General features: G+C 38.8%; 1 protein-coding gene across 3 annotated transcripts; it reads right to left on the bottom strand.

Moving 5' to 3' along the window:
- Positions 1-394: 394 nt before the first annotated feature.
- RAB3GAP1 (RAB3 GTPase activating protein catalytic subunit 1) lies at positions 395-24,898 on the bottom strand. 3 transcript variants are annotated; one of them, XM_035130530.2, is made up of 25 exons: positions 24,815-24,898; positions 24,593-24,648; positions 23,186-23,261; positions 22,202-22,334; positions 20,754-20,832; positions 19,947-20,066; positions 19,476-19,641; positions 18,114-18,213; positions 17,007-17,088; positions 15,774-15,842; positions 14,098-14,171; positions 13,579-13,671; positions 12,899-13,065; positions 12,532-12,630; positions 11,710-11,882; positions 10,751-10,805; positions 9,947-10,300; positions 9,406-9,543; positions 7,668-7,895; positions 6,499-6,595; positions 6,311-6,414; positions 6,102-6,217; positions 4,479-4,581; positions 2,678-2,698; positions 395-1,329 (listed from the first exon to the last, which is right to left on the bottom strand). In XM_035130530.2, the coding sequence occupies exons 1-25, from the start codon at positions 24,830-24,832 to the stop codon at positions 1,087-1,089; spliced, it is 2,964 nt and encodes a 987-aa protein (XP_034986421.1). In that variant the 5' UTR covers positions 24,833-24,898; the 3' UTR covers positions 395-1,086. The 3 variants fall into 3 exon arrangements, 2 of the variants coding, with proteins under 2 accessions (XP_034986421.1, XP_034986431.1); XM_035130540.2 differs by lacking the exon at positions 2,678-2,698; XR_004693535.2 differs by lacking the exons at positions 395-1,329; positions 2,678-2,698; positions 4,479-4,581 and having other exon boundaries at positions 6,512-6,595.
- Between the last annotated feature and the right edge of the window lie 60 nt (positions 24,899-24,958).

Raw genomic sequence — 24,958 nt, 5'->3', positions numbered from 1 at the left:
TTAATGATTGTTACCCAAACTGTATTAGTGGTTAATACAGGGAGAAATGCACCAATTTAGCCTTTAACCATCTTCTCATATATGACAAGTACAGTGGTGGAATAGCAGAATATGCTTTTTAAAATATCAGTACTGCTGTAACCTCTAGCTTCCCTAATTGCACCATGAGGTTTGTCCTTGTAATCTGCTGCTTTGCTCAGCTGCTTATCTTGACAGCACAATCCTAACTGTGTCTATTCAGAATTAATTCCTATTTAATTCAATGAGATTTCTGCCAGGTAAGTAAAGCTAGGATTGTATTCTTGTGTACAAAATGAATGGTTGTAAAACAGTGGCATGGCCTCAAACCTTGACATTTAGCATACCTTTACAGGAACAGAACACGTAGATCCAATGCATTAAAATAACCCTTTACTTTTTCTAACAGTATATAAACAAACAGCATGGCTCTAAGAGTTGAAAGCCAGTGGTACAGAGGGTAAGAGTACAATTCATCCTATGGCAAAAATGGTAAATTACCACATTTTAATCACACTTTTGATGAATGGTAGTTTAAATTTTGGGTCCATCAGTAATATATACACAGCAATTTAGACCCACAGATGAGTTGCATTTTATTACGTGTAGACTACATACAGCTTTAAACAAAGTTTATAACCCATTGATGGTGGCATTACACATTTGATGGTCAGGTTTGTCTAGATGAGCAAAGTAAACTTTCACACGAGGCCGTAGAATTCTACAAGTATCACCATATTTGCTTTTATGCTTAATGTAGAGTTCTGATATTTTCATTATCACTGTAGACAGGAATGGATTGCTCCCCAGCAATCCCATTCCCAGCATCCCTCAGAAGCCCTTCAAGACATAGAGTTTTCCAAATAAAAGTTTACTCTAAAGTTCTACCTACATCTTATGAGACAGTTGTTTGGCATTAAGCATTGCTCCTCAGTGACTAGTCTGTGAGTATTTTATTACCGATTACTAAATTTATGAAAGGATTATCCTCAGCTCTAGAGTACTGGACATGGAAAGACCATTTGAATCACCGGCAGAGATGCAGTGCCGGCAGACTACACAGTGACATCAGAAGAATGTTGTATCAGATGAAAAGGCACCAGCTAGTCGGAAGTCCTCTTTTGTAAGAACACTATACATGCGCTGAGGCAGAGGTTTGGAGTAAGGGGCAGGCCGTGGGACAGTTGTGCGCAAAATAACCTCACGCCCTGCAGGCAGGGGGAAGTCTCCAGCTATTCCGGAACTGAAACGTTTCTCATCCAAAGAGCCAGACCTCTTAAGTTCTTCGTCAAGGGGCATCATTGTGGCAACCTAAAAAATACAGAAGCCTCACTATTGATGTGTTTTGTTTGCTTCATAATCATTTTTAAAACCAAAGAATGGCAGGATAATTCAAAAATAAGGGCTGCATAAAAAGATAGTGAGTCTTGGCTTTGAAGAAGTTGCAATATGCAGGCACAGACGGATATGTAAGAGAAGAATGAATGAGTGTGACAACGAAAGCACCATTTGCAGTGGATTTCTAAAGTGAAGGAATGTAGGTTTTTAAGTTTGTGCTTCTACAACACAACTAATGCCGGTAGACAAGTATTAAACACATAGCCCCGGGGGCCATACAATTGACAACACCACAGACCACACTCAGTCAAGTTCATGAAGTGGACCTTGAACTGCTTCAGACTGGTCTCCAAAACAGAAAACATGACATTTGTTAGTTAAAAATCAAAACAATGTAATGTTGAGGTTCCAGCAAATTATGATTAAAATTAGACTACAAGAGCTTTGCTTTGAATTCTACAGTGTTTGGGTCTGAATCTAAGGAAACCAATGTTAATCAGGGCTTGATGTATTTTCACATGACATGACCACCTAATGAGTCAAGATGATTTGCCCATCTTGCAGTGATCCTTTTTAGCCCTGCTACCTTAGATTGATAAAGGGATATAACTGTGCCTGGGACCTTATACTAGCACAGCATTGCGTTATGACAACTTCCTGTTTCAGGGAATCCTGACACTCAAACATGAGAACTATTGTAGGTCACAAATGGCCTGTCTTTCTTAGCACCAAGGAAGTAATTGGTTACTAAATGAGTTAAATTTCTTTCATAAAGCATCTCTAAGGTAAAAAATATGACTTTCCTGCTAAGTGAGTAGTTGGCTGCTTCATAGCTGAGAAGCTTAAATCGGTTTAGGCAAGCATTTTATGAGGAAGTATTAATAAAGCAAGAAAAAATATTAAAGCAGCAAAAACTAAACTGCTTTGTGCAATAAAAGTGGACAAATGTTCCTGCAACAGTTTATGATGCTTAGTCCTTGCCAGCCAAAACACATGCACATCTGAAGAAGCCATAGGCAACAACTAGATTACCAAACAAGGCATGGCTCTGAGGCCTTTAGACTTCAAATACCTTCCAGTTAGACATCCACTTAAGGCTCCAGTTTTTCAATCACAAGTTACTTCACAACCTGGTTTCAAAACTTCTGACTTCAGAAAATCTTGTTTGAAGTTGGTAAGATGAAGTTATTTTAATGGTTTGACTATGCAAGCGATCAGTAGGAGGCAAATCAAGCAACTGCACTATGCTTCTAGCATTTGTTTCTATGCACCTACATGAGGTTAGGCAGATGACTAGAAAATTAGGGAAAGATCTAGTTACCTCCTCAGAAGATTCAGTCAGCTGGATAAGGAAGAGAACCAGTGATAAAAGATAAAGAAAGGCAAGTCAGAGATGACTCACATGGGGTCAAGAGAGGTTTCAGAATTGTCTGCTTTAAAAGGCAGAGTGCCCTCCAGGTATATGTTGTAGTTAAGAGAGCTACTGTGATAAACACTTGGAACACAAAACAAACATAGAACACACTGGTGCAGAACTGGTACAGATAATATGGTAAATTTAAACAATATTCCAGTCCCATCAACCTCATTTTTACCCATTCAGCAGATGCAACTTTCCATACATGTCCAAATCTAGCAACTGATAGACAAAAGGAGTTCATTCATTTCAACAGAGGCAGTCACTACCCACTTAAATTCATCTGAAATGGATGTTTAATGCCATTAAAATGAACAGGGCAGCCTACAGCTGCAGGAGCTTTTATGCATCAGAATACATGCAGAGATGTGAATCACTAAACTTGCCTTATTCTTAACATGCATTTTAAAGCTGCTAGGGGAAAAAAAATCAGTCATTCCATTGGTTAAAATGAAATACTACTGGGATTAAGTTTTGCCAGTTAATGACCTTGCAGAAATGAATTATTAGCAAGCGTTATTTTTACTGATATTTGTGTTCTAAAAAAACAAGCAGATCACTTCAGCAAGGAGCTTTCCCAATCCTACCCATGGCAGCCCCTACACTAGATATTTACTCAGACAGCATGGGACGCAACCTTGTGTAATTAAGTGATAACTTCATCATGAATGCAGAGTTGCATGGGTTTTTTTCACCAGCACAGAAAGTCTGCATGCTTCCTACTCCAATCACATTCTTCCTTAAGTTCTTATCTTCTCACTTGCTATATTTCATCTACTGTGAGCAATTTCCCATATGCAACTGCTTCCTCATATTTCTCCTGTCACAGGAAATACAGAGGTTTATACATGCAGTAGACCCTTCTCACTATAGACTTCTGTGTTCCTACCAAGCCATTCCCTTGAAGGTGGAGGAACTCTCCAAAACAGCATGCAGTATGTCTCAGGGCTGGAGGTAGGCTAGATGAATGAGCAAGTGCACCCCAATGGAGTTGCAGATGTGCTGTCTGCCCAAGCAAGGGCTTCTTTGGGTTCAGAGTACAGAGTAAAAGTTCCTTAAATACGCCAACTAGTTCTCTGCAGCCACAAATAATTTGGTTGGTTGTTTCAAAGCATTCTGTAAACTTCAACCTCTCACCTTTGCAGCTCATGACCACGTGCAACCAACCCCTCCTTTCAGGCCTTCTCTTGCTCCTATTCCACTCACAATCTTCCTCTCCTAGGCCCTTCAGTAACTCCCTAAAGTCCTCTGCCTACCCAAGTCCTCCCTGAGACCACACCAATAATCAATAGCAAAGGAATGAAAGATAAACATCCATTACAGCACTCCAGAAGCTGCTATTATATCACACAATGAATAATTAGACCTGGAAAACACTTACTGGTAGTTGTTATGAAATGCAAACTTCATTTTGTTCTGGCAACCTAAAAACTACTTCATTCAATCAATGTGCATTAGTACAAATGGACCTTACGTACATCACAACAAAACAAACACCCACAATTGTTTCACAGAACTACCACCCTGGAAGGAACACACTGATCTATAAACTGTGCTTTGTTAAGTATTGCCCATTTTACATTTAGCTGAATATTTAATATAGCCATAGTATTCTTATACAGGGAGGCACTTTCAAAGCCTGACATTTTGAACTGAGAGTAATCTTACATGGCCTACATTAGAGATGTTAAAAAGTCCATCTTACCCGCTGTGAATTCACAAAAAGCTTGTGAATTATAGTACCAGCATGTCCTCTTCCAGCACCAATGACTGAGACTTCTGGCTGTTCCAGAAAAGAATTCACAAATCTGGTAGTAAAAGAGAAAGAAAATGAAAAAGTCAGCAAAATAAACTAAGGTTTTTTTCCTGTTTTTAAAGAAGCAACCATATTTAAAAAATATTTTCAATATTGGTACCACAGCTGAGTGGTAGGAAGGAACTGAGCTCACATATAAAATGCCATGTATCTAGCTTAAGGTCAGTTTGTGCATGGATGTACACTGCATGTATTAATTTCCCTTCTCTGGATGACTGGCAATAGAATTAGTTATGCAAACCAAATACACTGTGTTGAGATTTCTGCCACAGTTCTGGAAATCATCCTGATGGACCAAGGTTTTAATCTTTTATCTATTTTCCATTACCATGCATAATGTTATCCATAAATACTTAATATTTTTCTTACTGGGAGCAGCCTGTTTCAATATTGCCCATACATACAGAACTTTCTTTTCAAGGGAGAGGACCAAAGCAGTGGCAGAGAAATTAACAGTGCATAATAGACTATTAAGAGGAGTAAAATTAAAATGTAGCTTTGATAATACACGGTACCATCTTACCAGCTCATGTGTTGCAGCAAAGTGGTCAAATTCTGCCACCCAAATCACAACAGACAATTTGGATACTATACCACAACACGACTGGCTTCCAGCTTAACCCTTCCCCATTTTTATTATTTGTATGTAAATGCTTTCTCCAATACTTTGGCCACCTCATGAGAAGAGAAGAATCCTTGGAAAAGACCCTGATGTTGGGAAAGATTGAGGGCACTAGGAGAAGGGGACGGCAGAGGACAAGATGGTTGGACAGTGTTCTCGAAGCTATGAACATGAGTTTGACCAAACTGCGGGAGGCAGTGCAAGACAGGAGTGCCTGGCGTGCTATGGTCCATGGGGTCACGAAGAGTCGGACACGACTAAACGACTAAACAACAACAAATGCTTTCTAGACTAATTTTCCCCAGAATAGTGGGATAGAGAAAGTAGACACGCAGCTTTTCTGCCTTTATTTTTGTAAAGTTGTTACTCTTCTTTCTCTTGTATGGTTTGTCTAACATATAACATACAACTTTATAAAAAGTATTACAAGGAAATAAAATACTTTGTTTCAGAGGATATGAACACACTTGACACTGCAGTGTCAAATGTGCCAATCAGCCCCAGGACTGAGCACTTCCTGCAAAGTCCCTGCTCTCTCACCCACACATTCTTGCTGCCATCCTTCCCCATGATTAATAATTACATCAGCAAAACATTAGCCAAGGTTCCTGCTCTTCAGAGAACACTCTTAACCTGAAACCAGACTGACCTTATAAGAATAACCATTTGTGTTGGCAGCTGCTCTGGGTGGTATGTTTCCTTCTTCCAAAATACACACAGGTGTAAATAAACCTGCCATGCTTATACTATCCAAACACCAGAATGCACGAAAAATGCAGCAGATAAGCCTGGAATGGCCTTGCGCTTTGAGGTAACAAAGCAAGCAGAGGGGGTTATTATGAAACATGACTTGCACATGCCTATGAAACAAGGAATTCAAGATTACTCACTTTTCTAGATCTTTGCGTTCATCTTCCTGTTCACATTTCTCTACCCCAAATTTGGCTTTCAGTGACCTTGCCCGGGCAATAGTGGCTTCCACATTCAAAATATGACTAATAATTTCCTGTGTAAGGAAAAGTACAGTATTTACCATTTTGTTATATGCCTAACTTTTAAAGACATTTCATCTCAAACTTAGTTAAGAAAAACTCCTTACTTCTAATTTTTTGTCTTCTGGGTTTGGAAACCGGAGGACTTTACTAGAGTGGGTGATTATCTGCTTAATTATCTTCTTTACTGAAGAAATATCATCCACTGATTCTGTTGTTAAAACATGAAGTATATTGTAATAATAGTTCCACCTTAACACAAAGTATACTGCATTGTTTAACAAGTGTTATTTACCTTCTTCCTTTACCTTGAGTACAGCTGCATGGATGACACAAGGCAGAAGATGCCTTGCAAGATCTGCTGGTTTCTGACCTGCTAAATAGTGCAGCACCTGAAGGTATAGTAAAAGGATTACATCACTCCAAGAATGTTCTCATTAATATCTAATCATCTTGATTCTGCACAATGAATCTCAACATCTCTCCAGTATTTTAAAGTACACATATTATGGCAACTAGGGTACTAAAATAAATATTCTCCATTAATACATCACGGCCTTCATAAAAATGTCCATAAATGCAGAGAAAACATTTCCGAAGACTTTCCTCTGGTACTTTAGACTAGAGAAACATTTGTTCTTTGGGGAACTACAAGTTCTGTGTCTATCATAGGAGAATTCAGATGATCTGAACTCAACAAAAGCAATGAGTGTTTAAAAAAAGCACCACAGCAGAAACAAAACTCCACAGCTATGTATTTAATGCATCAACAAACAGCTTTTGGAAGCTACTAAGAGAACATCCCCATAAGTGAGGCTATGGAGAGGTGCTTTCCACTGGTCAGGTGCAATTTTTGGATGAGACAGGTGTTGGGGAACAAAGTGGCGAATGCTGGAAGGAAAAAGGGAAAGTATTTGGAACTGATAAAGGGCAGCATGCAGACAACTGAAAGGGAGCTCGCCACAATTACTGCTAAGTAAAAAACTATGAGAGGCTTCATTCCCAAAGTGCTTACAATACCTAAGTGCTACTGATCTCCAAAGTTACTTCAAGTACAGTGGTACCTCTACTTATGAATAACTCTACTTACAAATGGAGCTCCGTCCGCCATCTTGGATGCTGTTTAGATAGGATTTTTTCTACTTACAAATTTTTAGATAGGGTTGCTTTGACTTACGAACTTTTTCTCCCAATGCATTCCTATGGGATTCGACTTACAAATTTTTTCGACTTACAAATGTGTGTTCAGAACGCATTAAATTCGTAAGTAGAAGTACCACTGTACCTTTGCTGATTTTGTCTACATGTTTCCACAAACAAAATAACTGTCATTCAGGGAGTTTTATTTCCAGAAGGATACTGCATTATTCAGTCCAACCTTAAATAAGACCTGCATAGTCAGTTGGAGAGAAAGTTCCCATGGAAATGGGCAGTGTCTGTGCAGCTTGTCACAAGTCCTCTTACCTTCTCTGCCTCACGAGTGTCATCAAAAAGCCGCCTCTGCCTTCTTGCCGGAATCGGCTTTGCCGTCTCCCACGCTTCAACCCACATATTACTTGGAATCTTCATTCGAGCACTCAGTTCACCTCTGATGACTACATCCCCCTTTTCATCCACAATTTCTTCTTCAATGTAATCCCGGGGTGAATACCATCTCACAAAATCCTCCAGACAACAACCAGGGTTGGCAGCCTAGGATGCAGTGTAGGTGGAGAAAGCAAAACCGGAACATTTTCCTCCCCATATCAGGTGAGAGAAGCACAAGTGCACAAGGGGCACCTACACTATTACATTCCAATACTTGCATTTTTTAAAAAGATACATATATACACCCTAAAATTAAAGTTGCCAGTTTGTCATAAAAGTCAGACGTGAATTTTTATTATTCAGAATTACCAGAGCAGCTTCACAAGATCCACTTCTGTTTGACTTTTGCAATGAGAGGGGAAATGTTATCTCTGGTGGCTTAGTAGCTAATCCCACTCTAATTTTTACATTGTGAATACAGAATGTAATTATATTGTAATACCTTAAGTGGCCCTACAAACTAAAACCCAGGTAAAAATACCCAAGAACAAAATGCATTATCACCACTTTCTTCTTTAAAATAGACAGAAACAAGATAGGAAGGAACCTGCCCCTACCTCTGAATAGTCTGGAAGGAAAGGGAATAATTTGCATTGGTGAACAAACATTTGTTTACAACACTTTTATACCAACCCTCATTCTATTCAGAATTCCACCTACCATGATACCTATTTTGCAACCTGATTTCTCTAGCCTATTTTAAATTGTTGTACCACATCTAGGAAATTGGGGTGCTTTAATATAAAAAATAGATGAGAAGCTGCCCTAAGATGTAATGCCCTGGTCATATATGAGGAATTTGGAACCTTCTAATATCAAGATGTGTTTCACACATTTTCCTCCCTCAGTAATTCAGTAGCTCACAAAGATATTATAAAGCAATCCATACAAATAATTTGAAAAAAAAACCACATGGACAGAGTTTATAATGGGTAATCTCTTATAGAACAGAACTGTATGCTTATGTTTGAAAAGCAAGCCTAGGCAGAATACCTATGTTGTTATACACCTAGCTCTTAAAGCTACAGAATACAATTTCAGAGAGATCACAAAAGTAAAACAAAAACAATGAAAGCACACACTCAAATACCTGAGAAAGCTCTATGTAGTGGTCTTATCCACCATGATATGTACTAAACTTCCAAAGCTGTGAGCTTCAAAGCCAGTTAATACGTACACTGGATTGACTTCAATAGGACTAAGCTGTCCTCAGCCTGAGTAAATAGGCTTTTCTGACTTAGGGGGAGATCACAATTCTGTCCCAATTCTTGCTTTGAAAAGAGTAATTCCAGAAGGTATAAAGTATCTGACCAACTACTTCAATTTCAAAACAAAAACATCAGCTGATTTTCTCTCAAATGATTGACACTGAGTCAAAATGACTGCATCATCAGAGGTGACCAGGCAAATTAGAGCAATATAGAAATGAACATTTTTAACTACAGTGAAGGTGATAGTTATACAAAGAACAACCAAGTAAAATGGAAGGAAAGCAATGGTGAAAGAGGTTACTGGGGGAAATCCTGTAATTGTGCCCTTTTTTACTAACTGGAGTGTTTACACTAGTATATTTATCACTAAGATGGTCGCATGGAATATAGAATCATGCATCCACCTTGAAAGATTCCATATCAGAAAGCAAACAGGCGCTCTGCATGCGTGCTCGAAGATGAGCCCCTTCTGCTGATGTTCCCAGTTTAGCCAATACTTCAGACTGTTCTTCTAAAAGATCCTCAGTCATAGGAGCTGGTTCCTGAAAAGTACAAAGAACAGGAATTTCTTACATGGGGAATTCCATTCACGCTTGGTATCAACAGAACAACAATCCTTGTGGCTTTATCAATTCAAGGAGCCCTTTTTCACAGTCCAATTCAGGAAAAGCTTTAATATGACTACAAACCAAGATCAAACCAGGGTTTGAAGGAGAAGAAGGATGGAAGCAGTACTACTCCAACCTAGATGTACCAATGGTCTGGCTTTAAAAGTCACCTTACTTTTGCAGGAGGAACTTGTCACCACTATGCAGGAGAAACAAAATCAACATAGTGGTGGCAGATTTCTTCCTATGCTGAAGATACCTCTAACTAGTCTAACAGGTATGACAAGTGAAACAAGTTAATAGAAACCAGAAAACCAGAAATAGTTCCAAGTCTAACCTGTGTTACTGGAACATAGAGGGGGTCTCCAGGATGAAGCAAAGTCAAGTTGCCATGCTGATGTAAACGACCTTCTGGCTTTAACGCTTCTTTTGCAGCCCCTTTCTTCCCGCTTTCTTGTCCATTTCCTTTAAGTTCCTCTGTGTCACTTAGGCATTCAAAAAATTCTTCTTCACTGTCACTCCAGGAATCCCAAGATTTTCCTACTTCTGCTTTTTCCTTATCACCCTCTTTTAAATAGTCTTTACCCACCAAGTCAATTGTTTTTCCAGTGTCTCCAGAAGAACGATCAGAATTATTTCCTTTTTTCCCCTCATCCCTTGCTTTCTTTCTTTCAATACAACAATTTAACATCTGGAAATGAAAGCACATTGAAAACTTATTATGACATATACGCACGCTCTTCCACAGTGGCAATATTTCCATTAAGCTGCATAACACAACTTATGTAAGAACAGCCGAGATCGACACCTGCTCTTGCACAACATGAAGACACTTCTGCTCACATGTCATCACCCACATACTCACAGCAGACCCACTGAAATTCATTAACCCAAGTTAGTATTGTCCAGTATTAAAGTGGTCCTACTCTTGAGCATGACCAACAATGAATACAACTCAACTCGCTGATTATTTCTGTAACAATCTGATTTGCTACCCAACTAATATGGTAATGGCAGGATTTACAACTAACCATTTCTGCAACAATAAAAAAGTACCAGATCCTATTTTATATTTTGTAAGGCATTAAAGATCATTATCTTGTATCCTAGATTGATAGATAACTTATTTTGCAATAATTACCTGGAGTTTCTGGTGCAGCAAACAACATCTCAGATCTGGAGCACCACTCGCTAACCTAATATGAAGTTACATATGTATTATTATTACATAAAAAACCATGTTGTAAACTACTACTTGCAGCAAGATGTAAAGTCAAAAATGCAGTTTTCAGAAGGAGCAGCACCAAGGTGTAGCAGATTTTAATGAGGGCCTTGGGCCACAATCAAGCATATCTGCTTTAAGACCTGCTTGCAAATACACACAAGAATTCAAGGAAACAAACCATTATTTGACTTTTAGAAGATGTCTGAAGGCAACCCTATAAAGGGAAGTTTTTAATGTGTGGTGTTTTATAATTTGCTGGAAGCAGCCCAGAGTGGTTGGGGCAACACAGTCAGATGGGTGGCACTGGCGCGCGCATGCTCTCTCTCTCTCTCTCTCTCTCTCTCTCTCTCACACACACACACACACACACACACTATATATATATATATATATATATATATATATATATATATATATATATATAATATAAAATTACACCTTTATCAAGCACCTGCCCCTTATGATGAATTGCAACCTAGATCCACATGGATCCGTCACAGTTATTTTTTTAAAAAAATAAACTTTTAATTCTCAAAAGCTAATACAAATAAAAACCAAAAATAAGTAATTACAAAATAACCAACTTTTTTAATTAAGTAAATGAAATGAGAAGGATCCATCACAATTAATCAGTCTGACCTCCCTGGTAGGGTTAATCTAGAATGTAATTCTGAGCTACATGGAAGAAGAATCAACAAAAATGTAAATAGTTCCCCACTATATTTTACACAATCAAGTTAACTGGCTGTAAACAAGAATGCCTCTGAGATGCCAGGGAAATCTGGCTCTCTCATCCTGACAGTGGAAGTTCTACATTACAGCCTGTATTAATTAAACTGCAACTAACGATGCTAATAAATACTAATATAATTCACCCTGGGATGAAGAAGTTGTTCTCCCATCTGTAGCGCATTTCCAAGACAAACTCCTGCCAGAGATGTGCGACTCCTTTGACACCACCATGGTAGAAGTTGATCATACAAAGACAAAGGGCCAGTTTGTAAGTTAAGCTGTCTGAAGGAGCAGATTTGAATTGGATGTAGATATTCTATACACAGGAAGAACCAGGGGAAACAAAGACAAAAAAGCATGGAAAAAATATTTTGTGTTATTTAAAAAAAAATAACCAAATTATGTAAGTTTCCTTAGTTTATAATAACTGCAGAATTCATCTTACTTATTTGATAACTGTGTTGCCCTTGAGAAAATTTTAATGTTTTTAAAACACAGGATATACACAACTCCAGGCTCTAAAATATAGTTAGAAACAAAGCTAATAAAAACAAAGGTTTGTAAATGAAAACTCATCCTTTTATAACGAAAATGGACACAGAACAAAAGCCCCCAAGCAGACCTTTGGGTTGTGTTTTTCTTTTATTAAAAGTCATTCAGATTTGGTAAATAGATTCAGGTAGGTAGCCGTGTTGGTCTGACGCAGTCAAAATATATATAAAAATAAAAGAATTATCCAGTAGCACCTTAGAGACCAACTAAGTTTGTTCTTGGTATTTGCTTTCATGTGCATGCACACTTCTTCAGATACCCGATACCATATCTGAAGAAGTGTGCATGCACACGAAAGCTTATACCAAGAACAAACTTAGTTGGTCTATAAGGTGCTACTGGACAATTTTTTTTATTTTTTAAAATATATTTAGATTTGGTAAATATTAGTCATGTAAGCAATTTGAACTTACATAGTCTTCATTGTCTGTGGGTGGGAGGCATCCTGTTGAAGGACTACTTCTGGCTTCAGATCCATCTGCTGATTTGTCAGCAGCATCAGGGAATAAGTACTTGAGGGGGAAAGCACATACTGTCAGTTGTCTTTGCCATTTTCCTCAGCTACTAAGTTCTGCAATAACTCTTCATCATATATCCTAGATACCATTTACTCCTCTACAGAGGGAAGCAAGAACTTTATGAAATGATTTGTACTCCTGCAGTGTGCACTTCAGCTTGTGAACTGACACTGGGCAAAGACACTCTTGGCTGCAGGAGAATGCGAATTTAAATTTTATAAAGCATCGTCATTAAATGCAACAGTTCAGCTAGTTTACTTACCAAAAGAATAGCATTGAGGACATCATTATTTAATGGTGATTCATCTACACCTCTGTGTTTGCGAATCTTTTTCTTTGCTGTGTGAACCATATTTGTCACAGACAGTTTATGGATTGGGACAGGTGCTGGTTCTGTGAGCTTTGACAATGCATGGCTTATGTCAGCATCTACAAAATATCAAGGCCACAGTTACAATTATCAATTTATCTGTCTTTATTTGTATTTACATCAGTATCCTTCTCTTTCAGTATGACACAGCAAAACTACAAGGCTATACTTTGCTAAATACGAGTGTGCCACCTGCTGCCGAATCCAGAACTAGGCTATACTGGATTTTTTATGTAACCGCGGCTACGTATCCTCAAACATGCTGCTGCAAAGAAACTGAGCATGCTGCAGAGGGGGAGGGGGAGACAAGATGAGGGCTTAAACCTTATAAACCATTTATGCTGGTACCTTTGACACAGAGGCTTAAAATAGACAATGATGGAGGAGGAAGAGGAGGCCTATAAATAAAGAGCTCTGAGGAAAGGGCTTTGTTTTTTTTACACCGACACATTTTTAACCCAGCCCCTCACATGAGATGCTACCATTAGTTCTATCAAGTCCCTCCTGCTTCAGATAAAATTACAGCTGCTTTCATAGGCACAAAGGCAATGAAAATTAACTTGACTTTTTACCTTTTCCCTCTTCTTCAAATGCTGATCTTCCAAGAATCTCATCAGTCGATTCTTTCCGACGACACAGTTTGAAAAATTCAGTGACAAAATCACCTGCAAAGGGAAATTTAAAAATTTATTTATGCAGTTATATTTCTGAATATTAGGTTTTTCCCCAAATCACATACCTAAAGCACAGTCTAATACAGTCTAAATATATGTAATTTTAGCAAGGAGGGAATGAGAAAAACCTTTTCTTTTTTACATAGCATTGTCACTGCATATAAGCACTGATCTCACAAGCAAGCCTGAAGGCACATAATGCAGCAACCTTGCCTGAACTTACTAGTGTTTTGATGCCTAGAGACAATGAATTTCATGCCTAAGCAGAGCTCCCACATGCAAACTCAACACAGAAGATTTAAGTGAATTTACAATTAAGAAAAATATATTTCTACAAGAACTTGGTCAAAACCAATTCATATCTTCCTGAAGTAATTTTAAAGAATAATAGAAAAAGATAAGCTCTGGATTGCTTACTTAACAAACACTGTGGGTTATCAGCTTTTCTGACCCTCACAGACCACTGAGGTGCTTGAACAGGATCCAAGTCTCTTAAAAAACAAAACAGAACAGGAATGTTTTCCATTTGTTCACTCATCAAATCATAAATACCATTGAAGAAAGTAACCTCAGAACTTGCATGTCAATCCTCACCATATTATTACAGAATATCATGCACTTGTCAGTCACTTACTTTGCCTAATTTTTTTACTTTCATCGTCTATGATTACAAATAGATTTTTCTGTAAATCTCAATTTTGAGTTTTTCCATACAGATTTTTTCTAATTCCCATCTCACTCCTTGATCACAATGTGAAACAAACGGTTTTTTTACCAGCTCCACTAAAAACACTGACAATTCTCACGTATTATGCACTATTCTTGCAGACTAAACCCTAAACCCTAAAGTAACCAGATGCATACAGCAATTCATATAATGGTATGAAATAATGTACTAATACTTTAAAAATCATGCTGCAGATGATGCTTGAATGTTTTAAAAGTATTATACACATAACATGTATGTATTATGTATGTAATATGTGCTTTTTGCATATAATTAGTCATGCTTTAAGAAACAAACAAACCTGACAATGCATGAAAGGCTTGCACCAAAGCAGGTGCTCAAAGCACAGCTGGTCTAATGCAGGCAAGGTTCGATTGGGCTGGAGCTGCCATATTCAATGTATACATCCATTTAAAACTGACGGCTTCTCCATCTCCATCTATGACTGATTTTCCCAAGGCCATTCTGTGCCTTTTTACATAAAGCCTTTTTACATAAGGCTGCCAACATGACTCAATAGTTCTTCCTCATATCTAACTTTATTGTGCCTTCTTATATATCTGGGCTTTCAATGGGTTTTATTAGTGTCTTCCTGATGGCTCTCTCACCATACAGCAATCATGTAAGTAAATCATACTGTAGATCCAAGTTCTCTCTAACACAAAACTGACACAATTGTCCTCGAGTGCTCCAATAGTTAGAGTAGCAAAATGAACCACAAATGCAAGAGGAAGAAAATACATCACAGATAAATAGAAATAACACGAATTTTAAACATCACAGGCGTCCAAATAAAATAGTTTGACTCAACCATTCTAACAGCAAGACACTATGAAAAGTGTTGGAATTAAAATAAAAGTGTTAGAACTTTGTTGCATTGTTATGGTCAGAGTGTCGGGCTAGGTCCTGAGAGAGCAATATTCAAATCTCCACTCAGTCATGGAGCTCACTGGGTGACCTTGGGCCAGTCACCACCTCTCAGCCGAGCCTACATCACAGGGTTTTCGTGAGAATAAAACATGATGGGAGGTGTGTACACCATCTTGAGCTCCTGAGAGTAAAGGTGGGATACGGTATGAATGTAATAAAGAGAATAATGGCCATAACAGCAGCTAATTTCTTTCTTTAATTGTCTCTTAAGTAGTAGCTGTATCAAGCATATGAGCAAAATTGTAATAATAAAAGTATTAATAATAATAACATGAGCAACATTGACTTTCATACTACTACAATAGCTACTGTGTTTGCTAAACTGATATTTAAGTATTTCTCAACTAGACCAGAATTCTAGATTATGCAGTGTTCTAAAAAATGAAGCTCAGATGTTTTGATTACAAAAAGAAAATGAAGTCAAAAATATACTTACGAATAAACATCATTGTCCACAATTATACCCTCTGTTAGATGAGGCCATGTAGTTGCTAAATGAAGTTCACTGAAAGTAAAAGTGGCACACTTGGAGACAGAATTCGGAAACCACCACACAACCATAGACTACAGTCACTACTTACAACGCATTAGCTTGGGTTGAATGTAACTCTAAACCGTGGTTTATTGAAGTATGGCTTAGAGTTGTACAAATCCAGTCCAGCAGCTTAGCTATGATTTAAAAATAGTTAAAAATCACTTTAACTAGAGCTTGTAATTGACAACCCTCAGTTAATGTTAGCCATATCTTAGCATTCTGTATGAATTGGAACATCCCCCTTAGTTACAGTTAAGAAGCTGTCAGTGCCCAAAAGTTACAGAGCTGAGAGCGCAGTTTTTCCTGGCTTGTGTTTCTTTTAATGTGGAAGTACAGTGGTACCTCTGGTTAATAACTTAATTCGTTCCGGAGGTCAGTTCTTAACCTGAAACTGTTCTTAACCTGAAGCACCACTTTAGCTAATGGGGCCTCCTGCTGCCGCCGCGCCGCAACACAATTTCTGTTCTCATCCTGAAGCAAAGTTCTTAACCTGAGGTACTATTTCTGGGTTAGTGGAGTTTATAACCTGAAGCGTTTGTAACCCGAGGTACCACTGTATACATAATAAACCAAGGTGTAAGCAATAATCTGTCAGATGCCACAAGTTTAATTACGATTAACATTAACCACAACTTAATGTTATATGTGAATCTGGCCATTTTGCACACAAGTTTTAGTTTGAGTCGACTCAGACCAACACGGCTACCTACCTGTAACAAGTTTTAGTTTAATACACTTATGTCCATTATGAATAGCACATATGTATTTTTTGTCATTTAAAAAAATATACAGGTGACACCCAATCTTTTCCTGGTCACTGCTGCATAAATTCACACATGTCCACAACATATACTTTATCTGTGCGCTTTCTAACTGTCTATTTGCATGCAAATAGAATGTTTCTTTGAAGAAATAGCCTTGAAAATTAGGACAGTCCACAAAGCAAATACTTTAGCTCATGGATAGCAATTACATTTGAAGAGCTTTTGTCAATTGCATTATGCTATATCATGTCAGATTACATAAGCAACATTTCTTTTGAGTCAACTGTGGCAGATTTAGCTTCCCATCACAACAAGATCAATTCCATTTAACTTTGCAAACTAAATATTTGATTATACCACTAGGTCTTACCTGATGGGATCCTCACAGGCACCAAATGGTAACTTTCCAAATTCTAGGCCTCCAACTTCACCTCCAACCAAAGCATCTATATCTATTGACAGAAAACATGTTTGATCATTACATCAGAACTAAGTACCGTAACAAAGTTATGCACTGGGTGACATCTAATATGTACACCCAACTTTGCCACAGATTTCCAGTGATTATCAGTTCTCTTCTATCTTTTCCAGTCCCCATATGCATCTACAAACAAAGTATTATCTGGAGGTTCCCTCAACAATCCAGATCAGATTTGAGGGGCACACAACGGGACCACAGGAGGAATGGCAAGGAAGGAGAAAGCCTGTTGAACGAGTGGATGTTTGTTCATGCTTCGTTGGAGCTCATCCAAGATCCAAGTAAAATGAGTACAATTTTTTCTGCCATATACAATTTCCACAGAAACTCTTTTTTTATGTAATGACGTTTTGAGTTTCATTTTTAGTCTTGGCAAAGATGTTGAGTCGATACTGTTACAAAGTGATGCAAGCTTGTAAAAACTTAAACACTAATTTCCAACCAAGATGTCCAAAGACTGGCAGGTCATAAATTACAGTACATATTGAATGGCAAACATTTATAGTTATTTATTCACTGTCAATGAGAGGGCTAAGCTTTATTGAAAAAAACCAAAGGTGTCATGGACTTTGAAGACACTCAAACTTAGAACGCAAGGGAGAAACGTGCTAAGAGGAAGGCACGCTTGGCAAATCCACACCGTGATCAACTCCCGTCCAGAACTGGCCCCCACAGTCACTTACAGACTCATTGTTAAAACCATGTTTATGGAAGACAATCTTACTCGGCTACGAGTGATCGCCAAAGAAGAAGATTGAAAAAACAAACAAACTTGGATTGTAAGGATAATAAAGAACGGCAACAAGTGTAATACGTGTCTACACTGTCCTATAGTATATCACATACATTTTTAAAAAAAATTGTCATGATTTGCAGAAGAATTTTATAAAACCTTTTTGTCTGTGGACAGTTATCATGCTATATCTGAAACTATCTCAGCCACTTTCCGTAATAAATTCTACATAACGTAACTGTAATATGGACAAGGAAGCATCATACCTGGTGGTTGTTGAGGCCAGAAATATTGCTGCCAGTCCTGAAGTACGTACGTAAGTCTAATACTTATATTGATTGGAGGTAATGGGGTTAAAGGGCAGCCCTAGGAGACATATGTAAAGAAATACAAAAAGTTAGGACCAAAGCAGATATATCTAGACATCTGCTTTAATCTAAGCAATGTGTCAGAAAGTTTCTGTGAGAGATAGATTTTCAATGTTATTAAGAATTTACATCCCACCATTTTATCTGGTGGGAAGATCATTCATCACTATCCTTCCAAAACACCCCAAGCTCAAAATAAATGGTTTATAATTAAAATGGGTCAGATATAATAAATGTACATGACTGCTGATCTGCTAAATGTATTCGGAAACTCCACAAGTTTTGGCTTCGGAAATATTGCTAGCAGCAGTACTATGGACACACAAATACTATAGTCACTTCTCTGTGCTTCATAGCAACCTACTTCTGAAGTTCACCTGAGTTCCAGATGAAGCTTGCAATTATGAAGATGGTTGACTGCTGTTCAGAAAAGGAAAGATGCACTGCTCATGCAAATACCCCTTGTGCTCCCTAGGAGCATGGGCTAAAGTGTCTGAAAATCAAAAGTGACAGCTGATAAAGACTGGTTCACCCATGTACTTATGTCCACTTGAGGACAGGTTACTGAGTATGTGAACTGACTTTGTTGAACAGTGTCCTATGATATGACATCAAATGATACCTGGTGATGTGAAAGTCCTCTCTTTGGTGCTAATTATGCAATGGCCCATTCACACATGCAAGTCAACATACCATGTGGCAATTATTGTATGGATGACAATGCAAATCTGAATCTCATATTAATTGTTCTACACGTTTGTCATATAGAAAGGGCATAACTTTAAATACACTACAAAAAAGCACTGAAATATTTCATATTTCACAGGCATAATGAGACAGAATAAAAACTGATTAAGGTAAGTACCAATAGCATTTACTAATGGAGATTATTCCATTAGTTTTCAATGGCACTGTTACTCATTGAAGAAGAAGGAGAAGTCTAATATCAAAATAAGAATGGAGTCCAAGTCTTCCTGATTAAAATGAATTGATTAGCAGACATTTTCCATGAAGTCTTATCCACAGTAATTCTTTTCAGAAACCTAAAGGCTATACTGTGTTCATATGATATAATACAAACCAAAGCTTTTTCCTGTGGCTGTACCTGCCAAGTATCCATTAATCTGTCATAAGCAGATGTTTTAAGCTGCACAACATATAGGTAGAGAGGCAGGATTATCAGAATTTGCCCACTTTTCTGAAGAAAACAATTCTTGGAGCATGCAAATGCTTACATGCACCCACACAAACTATACTTACAATCTTAGATTTGAAGATGTCCAATAATCCTGATAAGTGAGTATACTGATTAGGAACTTTGCGAAGATGAACCATTTCAAAATCTGTTCTAACGCCAGGACCTTGACACTCTCCGACATACATTCTTCGCCATTTGTTTTGAATTTGTACAAATACTGGCACCTGGCTGCAAAATATTCAGAAGAGCTACAAAAGTGTTTTAAGTAGCCTAGAGCCTAGGAAACACAGAGCTGTTAGCCTTTACTGTTCACCATGGCAAGTATAAATCCATCCTAAGCTTCTAACAAACCGCCCAAACTGTGCTTGAGATTTATTATTTTAGAACATATAGCCATATCAAACAACACAAAGTGTTAAACACACAAAGACTGTGTATTCTGTGGAATGTACACATTTGCCCGGTTCACATGCAATCCGTGTTTTCATGCTATGTGCGTGAGATTAATGTGCATGATGTGGACCCTTACTTACCAGCCTGTGTTCCCCAATGCAATAGAAATTGAACTAAGAAGGAGGTTACATTTAGATTCACTAAGAACTGCATCATTATTTGCTGCTGGTGCAATGACTACAAATTCACGCAATCCATACCTACAATAAAAACAATAATGCTTTCGGTTAATTACACCTTACAAATATTAAAGCCTATTATAAAATGCACATATATGTCTTTCAATGTTATTCAAGTGTGCAACATCTAATCTCTCTCAAACTGCTTAGTTTACATTCACTAAAAATATGTTTGATTCAAACTAAGATTGAAGTTTGATGTAGTTTTGTTAATAATAAACACTGAGCATATGTTAGAAGCATCAACCTTGTTCAGAAATAATACTAAGCTAAGCTTTAGCATTATGTGAATAAACTTGAATGAGCACTGCTCTCACTTGTTCCCCACACTTCTCCTCACAGCTGCAAGGACTAAATTGGAATCTTTTGCTACCAGTTTTGCAACTACAGTTATGACTGAACCCTAAACTGCGGTTAACTGAAAAGTCTAAGCTTCACAAACTACGGTTTGAAGTCAGCTTGTTTAATTAAACTACAGTTAAGACTAAGTACAATTTGATTTTTAGTGTAACACTAAGCTGTATTTACTTAAAAATAAGTGAAAGCTTCCTTGTCAAGGTCACACCACAGGGAGGCAAAGAGTTTAAGGTTCACCCAGGCTTGTTCACACATCAACATTCTGTGTACTAGTCAGTACATCATGAATTTTATATGCTGTAACTATAATGTAGATATATGTAATGTAATGCTTTAAAATAGTGGACATACCATCTCACTAGACAATGAGCTCTAGGAGGAAAATCATTGTTCATGCACAGAAGGTCCTGCATAGCAACTGGAATAATATCTGTAAAACCATTCAGAATAATGAAAGAGTTCAGTCATAATACAAACTAAACATCTATGCATCAAATATGGTAATCAATTTAATTATTTCATAAAAGAGAAGATATAGCCAGTCTGGATCCAAGCCACAGAAATAATAAAAACAAGAACAAAATTACCAGATACATTTTTAAAGCTTCCATATGAGCTAAGAATAGAAAAACTGAACAGTCCGATTCAATCCATATTTACTCAAAAGTGTCACTGAGACAAACTCCTAAATGTGCATGTTATCATGAAATTGTCACAAAGTACACAAGTAATATTCCTTAAGTGGAGTGTTGTTTAATCACACCTGTGAGACTTGAACAACAGGAACCGGTCAGTATTTAAAGTAACATTTAGCATCATTCCCTACAGCAGGGATCAGCAAACTTTTCTACCGCCCACGCACCCATCACAGAAGTCAGTCACCTTGCCAGTTTAGCGCGGGGACTGGCCGGGCGGGCAGCAGGGTCCTCGGATGTATTAAAGAGCCCCTCGGGCCTTATCTGGTCTGCGGACCTTAGTTTGTAGACCCCTGCCCTAGGGTATTTGAGTTTTTTCCTCCAATGAACATTTGTTGTTGTTTTTTTAAAAAAAAGTGATTTCAGAAAGCTTCCTTTTTTCATAAAATATTCTTCTCTTTATTAGAAGCAGTATTCATAGAAGGTAAGATCTTTTAATCTATCTCAACCAACAGGAAAGGAGGATTATATGCCCAAATTCAAAGTGCATTATCCTATTATATCAACTTTAAAAAATAGTGAAAATTAGACCACTGATATTCTACATGTTCTAACAAAAAAGTTACCAATTCAATAACACATCATTCATCACAATAGTTATAGATTAGTAATAACAAGAGGCAGATGGGACTCATCAACCTGGGAAGGTAGCTCAGCTAGGAGAAGCAAAACACTGAACCTAAACCTCTGCTGCCTGGCAGGCTCTATTCAGGAGAAGAAAAGGCTAAGTAAACCCTACACAAATCTAGAGAAGAGTCGCTAAGATGATTGGATGGCATCTCATACACCTCCTTCCAGCAATTCCTGCAGTGAAGAAGCCAAACATATTGCTCTGCTTTCCTTTGGACCACATCAGTGAGGCCAAGAGTAGGGTTTTGTCATCTGTGCAGCCCAGGGCCTCCATACACAGCACCCAGGATTGCATCCTGGGGAGGTCACTTTGGTGCTGCTAACACATCAATTTGATTTCAACCCTGGAGGTACACTCCATTATCTCACTCAAGAAAGAGAGAGAGATGTATGCCAACCACACGATATAATATAATGCCACAAAATAAAATAGTAAAGACTCAAAAATATTTAGGTGATGGAAAACGTAACTACCTTCTACTTGCTCCTCTTTTGCATCCTTGTCACTGGATTCTTGCACAAGATAATGATGTGTCACTGAGAATCGGAAATCAGCAAAAGCAATTTCATCGGATTTCTCCTCCCATGTTTCAGTGGTATATACACCCTGAATATCAAATAGGGCAGAAACATTAGTTATGTATGGGCAAAATTATTTGCAATATAACGTTACTACACATCTCAATGCAATTCCACTATTTCAAATAGAAAGTGTTTTAAATAAGTGGAACCTCGGTTTATGACTACCTCCATTTATGAAAACCTCCGTTTACGAATGCCGTGGACCCGGAAGTGCTTACATCCTGGTTTCGCGGCGTCGGATGCGCAGACGCGATCTGCGCAGCGTACACGTGCGCAGAAGCGCTCTATTGGCACTTTGCACACGCGCAGAAGCGTGCATTCGGCGAGCGAATGCCTCGGCGAGCAAACGCCTCAGCGGAACGGATTGCATTCGCAAACCGAGGTACCACTGTAAAGGAATTTTGCAAGGTTTTACTCATATATAAAGCCCTGAATAACTTGGAACCACGATACCTAGCAGACCACCTTTTATAGGCCAAATTAACTTTTATGATAATGAAAGGAGCCTCTGCTAGAAACACCGCAACCAGCAGGTCATCCAGAAACCTCTTTCAGAAATAAGCCTTTTCGATTGTAGCACCAATCCTCTAGTCTGGATGCTTCAAATGTCTCCTATAAACTGAGCTTTTTACACAGGATCATTTAGATGTTTGCAAGTATTATCCCACTTAGCTGCTGACTTGGTGTTTTAAGTAGGAGGTTTATATTTATTGTATCCTGATCTTTATTTGTACTTTGTTGTATTTTGATTTTGTAAGTTTGTAAACTGCTGAAGGAATTCTGCCAAAATTGTTAAGTTTCTAAATACAGTAAAGATGTCATAGAATGGGACTTATGGTTTATATTTTTACCAAACAATTCAAAAGGCAATCTTACCTTTTCCAAAACTTTGCCTGAAGAAATGCCAATAAGTTTCCAGTCATTCAAAACTTCCTCAACTCTGGAAATAAATCTAACAAGGAAAGTTATGGTATGGAACCAACATCATGCAATGCTTATATTATAACTCATAGCCATAAAAAAGAATATTAAAACATAAGGGCCTTAAAACTTTACATGGCTGATTAAAATGTCATACTATTCACAATTTAACAGTGGTAGCTTTAGGCTACAATCTTTTATCTACTTACCTGCAAATAAGTACATTGAATTTAATAGGACTTACTTCTGAGTAGGCAGAGGATTGTGCTGTAAATCAACAGATATTCAGGAGAACATCTCTCTCTCTCTCCCTCTCTCTCTCCCTCTCTCTCTCACACACACAAATCAATTTTAGTAGAGCATCACCAGCACATTCACTAGCATATAGTGGCCAGACAGTTGTCACAACTACCCTCTTCCCTTCCTTTCTGGCCCGCATCCCCAATACATGGGTTGTCAATGCACCCCCCCCCAAACCATCTCTCAGAATATTTTACTAGCAATGGAGCTAGTTTACATTTTATTTTACTTTCTTAAATAGGTTTGCCTACATCAATACTTTTGGGTTTAATAAGTCTCTGAGCTAAGTCTGCCTGGAATCTACCTGAAACACAGTCACACCCAGCACAACCCACAGCTTCCAACACAAATTATATTGATCAGATGGTCAGGGCCAACAGGATCAAAAGCTGCTGAGAGATCAACCACCATGCCATCAACCCCTTTATATTTTGGGTTTTTCGGGGGTGGGGGGGTAGGTTATGCAGTTACCCATTCACTCAGCATGAACCATTTTCTGGCGTATCTCACTTGCCATAGAAACAAGTAGCAGACAGGAAGGCTGGTTAAAAAAAATAAAACCACATTGCCAGGCAAACTTGTTTTTCAGTCAATCTGTGGAACAGATTTGACAAGATCCCTGGGGTGGGGGGTGGGGGCAGGCTTCTGGCAACATGGAATATTATTAGGGGGGGTTGTTACCGACCCAGCAACCACCTTCCAGCTGCATTCACCCTCTCCCCAATTCTTAAGATGTGCCACCCCACCCCAAAACAAGAGGGGGCTCCCTCCAGGTGTTGTCACTGGGAGCCTCCCCCCTGCCTCTTCCTCTCCCCAAATTCTTCCAGAGCAGCTGGACCTTGCAGCCAGCTTGTCACCAGGTCATCCGACAGCCAAAAAGCGAAGACAGACAACAGACCATTCTCCTCTATTGGCAAACACACAACCCCAACGCAGCTCTGGGCAAAGTAGGAAACGGGACGGGAAGATACAACTCGAGAAAGAAGGGAGGCAGTTCATTAAAAGGGGGGGGGCAGCGAAGGAGAGTCTGCGAAGGAGGAGGAGACGGAGAGAGATACCTACCTCTCCCACTCGGAGGCGGTGGTGAAATCGGTGATTTCGAACACTTCAGACTCCGGCTGCGGGGGGGGGGGGAGGGAGAAAACGAGTGAGGCGCTGAAGGGCGGATGTGGACGGGGAGGGGTGAAGAGGGGCGACCCGCGGAGCGTCACCCCACTCTTTGCTTAGCCCCAGGGAGTGAGGCGGCAGTAGGGGGTGGGGAGGGCGCTCCGTAAGCGGACTCACCTCACTGTCGGCCGCCATCTTGAGCCGGCCTGCAGGACGGCGCAGCTTCCTGAAAGGGATATGACGGGAGCGAAGAGGAGGAGGAGGTGGCACAATAACAACACACGCACGCGCACACGGGGGGGGATGGGGGCGGGGCGGGCT

The sequence above is a fragment of the Zootoca vivipara genome, chromosome 1 (genome assembly GCF_963506605.1).
Source record: "Zootoca vivipara chromosome 1, rZooViv1.1, whole genome shotgun sequence".
Lineage (NCBI taxonomy): Eukaryota > Metazoa > Chordata > Lepidosauria > Squamata > Lacertidae > Zootoca > Zootoca vivipara.
This window is presented reverse-complemented; position numbering and strand designations above follow the sequence as displayed.